The following is a 3,290-nucleotide window of genomic DNA, read 5'->3' on the forward strand; positions in this document are numbered from 1 at the left end:
ACCCTATCTAATCCTAAAACCTGAATGATGAGGTATCAGTGAGAGTTCCAATATCATTCAGAATTTTTGGTTTCCAGTAACAGACATTAGTTATGTACATTTTTAAGCTGAAGGAGAATGTACTAGGAAGCTCTCTGGGCCTCAGAGAACAGGCTTGAAATATAGCCATAAACGAAGGAGCCCCGAAGGCCCACACTGCTGGATTGTGGTTCTGAAATCATCTGCTGCATTAGTACAAAGCAGTGCTCCAATGGCACCGATGTAGTGAGGTCATTCATTCAAGTTCAGTTCCTGAGGAAAGACACCTACTTTGCTAAGCCTAAACCATGAACCTTTCCCATGGCTGCTCTGGGATATGGGGAGCAAAGATTGGCTCCTTTGGCATCCTCAGGGGGTGCAGGGGGTGGGGTGGCCACTACCTCTGAGGTTACATGCAAGGAGTCAAAATTGTTATGTGTGATAATTTAGCACTTATTTATTTAACATTGGAGTGAGTTTTCAGCAAGAATGACTTTGAATGTTCTAGTCTTATCTAAGCTACACTGAAGGAAATCAAAGGCCGTTTCATGTATCTCTTCTTGCACCTCATTGTCCAAGTTAGAGCAACAGGAACACAAGAAAAAGGTAAGGGTTTGTAGTATATTTTTGGGGTTGTGGACCCTTTTGACACCTGGTGAAAGCATGCTGTTTCCCTTCCCCTCGTTGGCTCTACGTATTTTCTCTTCTTATTTAATCTCATTGCATTGATATTACTTTTATAAGCCTTTGCACCCCTTCTCCCATTCTTCTGGTGAGGAGGTAGACTGAAGTGAGCAAATACAGGTACCTGACATCATAGAACCTCTCTGGCCACAATCCCAAATGGATACTCTAGGAGGATAGCCCTGTGGACTGGTGATGATGAGGTTTAGTTTTCTTTTTGTTGTTGGAATGTTGAGGATTAGAGGTATGCAGGGTTCTGAGCAGGCAGGTCTTCCAGAAAAACGGAGCCCTGCTTAGAATTCCACCACAGATATTCAGATGTGTTTCCTTCAGGCACATCCCGAGAGAAGAAAAAACCCCAAACTCAGCTGCTGGTCTTTTTTTCTGAGAAGTTAATGACAAGGGCCTTGATAAAGATCTGTGGCCTCTGCCTCTGGGTGTCGGGGGGTGGGGTGGGTGGGGGTGTGAGGAGGTGCTGTTGGAACAATGGTAACAATGCTGCAGACAACCGGACATTTAAAAAAAAATTTTTTTCTTTATTGATCTTAGAGAGAGAGGAAGGGAGAGGGAGAGAGAGACAGAAATATCGATGAGAGAGAACATCAATTGGCTGCCTCCTGCATGCCCCCCACTGGGGATCAGGCCTACAATCTTAGCGTGTGCCCTGACTGGGAATTGAATCTGTAACCTCTTGGTGTATGGGTTGACGCTCAACCACTGAGCCACACCAGCTGGGTCAACTGGATGTTTTGTGTGGTTCATTGCTACTACAATAGTGAGGTAATCCTTGGCTTGGATTATTGGGGCCCCTGAGTAGAGTCACAAATGCAATTTAGGCACTAGGAGCATTATAGCTTTAGGCCATAAGAAGAGTTTTGAGGGGCCTAGTGTTTAATGGATCTATTGGATTCTTGACTCCTCATTGGACTGCAATCTACAACCACTGCAAACTACAACCAATACTTTCAGCTAGATTCTCGTACTTCATAATTGAGAGGTGATCTGGCTCAACAGAGAGGACACTGAATCAAGATTATGCGGGTTCAAACCTAGTGCTAACTCTTACCACTGTGTGACCTTGGAAAGTGTCTTTATCTGCAAAATGGGAGCAATAAGAAATAATAAATTTTATTGTGAAAATGAAGTGATTTAACTATGCAAGCTACTTAAAAGTGTGACTGCCACATAGTAAGCTATTGCTATTAGTCGCAGCTGATGTTATATTCTTGAGCCTGTAGTCATGTATGTATTAACCAATTGGATTTGAACTTGAAATAGGAATTAGTGATGGAGATGGGAGGGTAGAAGAAAAGAATAGGAGATGCCTTTCACTGCAGTGCACCTTTACAAAATACTTCTGAAATTTTGCCAATAAATTGGTCAGAGTCTGGCCCCCACTAGCTACCCATGGCTCATTGAAGATGCTTACATATAAATTGAGAATTTTGTCCTTTTAGCAATCACATATCCTTTTAATTGGACCCAGAAACCTCATAGGCCTGGGGGGGTATGAATTCCTTCAATGGTTTGCAACAAGACATTATGCTGTGACAGTATGCCAACCACTCCCATCCTGATTTACAACCAAAGAAACACCTGCCACCAAGTACAGAGCAGCTGCGAACTTCTACTCCATCGTTTCCAAACAAGCCATTCCCTGAAGGAAGAAAAACAAAACAAAAACACGCACTTACACACACAAAGAAGAATCAGTCTCCGAGAAGCTAGGAGAAGCCCTAGGTCTGTCCTCTTTTCCTGGTGGATGCTTTATTACTTCGTGGCTTAATTTCTGGACTCTGCCCTCTCATCTTCTACCCTATTTCATGAGGGCCTTCGAGTCTGAGGCTAATCCGAGGAAGTCGAGGGGAAACAGGAATTCGGAAAGCTGAACAGCAATATGCACCATGTGAAATTGGCTCCCTCTCTCTCGCTTGGGCAGATCTTCAGGATGTAGCCACAGATGGAAAGAGCAGGGACTGAAGACCGCTAACCCAATCCCATCCCCAGCCTGAGGGTCCATCTGATGTTGGTGGCCCCCGCTAGGCTTATCTCCATAGGGGTTTTAAGTACCACAGTCCCCGGAAAAAACCCACTTTCATGGTCAGAACAGTACTCGTGATCTTACCTGAAGGCAATGAGATCACCAGGAGGAAGAGGAACCCAGGGAGACAGCGCCTCATGGCTGAGGGCACAGGGCTGGAAGTTCCTGAGGGTGGCTGCTTGTGAGGCTCCTTTATAGAGCTGGGTGAGCCTGGGTGGGGCTTCCCTCATGCTACCTGGAAGAGCACCCAGGGGAGACAGGCTTATTCAGGGTTAGACAACAGAGTCCGTGGGTCATTTCATCCTTTCTCTTCTACAAATCGTGGAACAAGGGACTCGGTCAAGGCAGAACAGGGGCAGAGACCTGGTGTTGTCATGCGCAGATCCGAACCCTTTCCCTCTAACTTCAAAGATATACCAATGGAAGAATGGAGGGAAAGGGTCAACTTTATTTCTCCTTTCCTTCTGAGTGCCACCGAGAGCACAGGAGCCCAGAGACATGATGTTGTAAGACACAGGCTTCATTTAGGGCCAGAAAGGATGTGAGC

The 3,290-nt window shown here is 45.4% G+C and overlaps 1 protein-coding gene across 1 annotated transcript; it reads right to left on the reverse strand.

Annotated features, from left to right (window-relative positions):
• Nucleotides 1-2,174: 2,174 nt before the first annotated feature.
• On the reverse strand, nucleotides 2,175-2,882 carry DEFB136 (defensin beta 136). Its single transcript, XM_036282254.1, has 2 exons — nucleotides 2,828-2,882; nucleotides 2,175-2,359 (listed from the first exon to the last, which is right to left on the reverse strand). The coding sequence occupies exons 1-2, from the start codon at nucleotides 2,880-2,882 to the stop codon at nucleotides 2,175-2,177; spliced, it is 240 nt and encodes a 79-aa protein (XP_036138147.1).
• Nucleotides 2,883-3,290: the final 408 nt, after the last annotated feature.

This window comes from Molossus molossus, unplaced genomic scaffold (assembly GCF_014108415.1).
Source record: "Molossus molossus isolate mMolMol1 unplaced genomic scaffold, mMolMol1.p scaffold_m16_p_4, whole genome shotgun sequence".
NCBI lineage: Eukaryota > Metazoa > Chordata > Mammalia > Chiroptera > Molossidae > Molossus > Molossus molossus.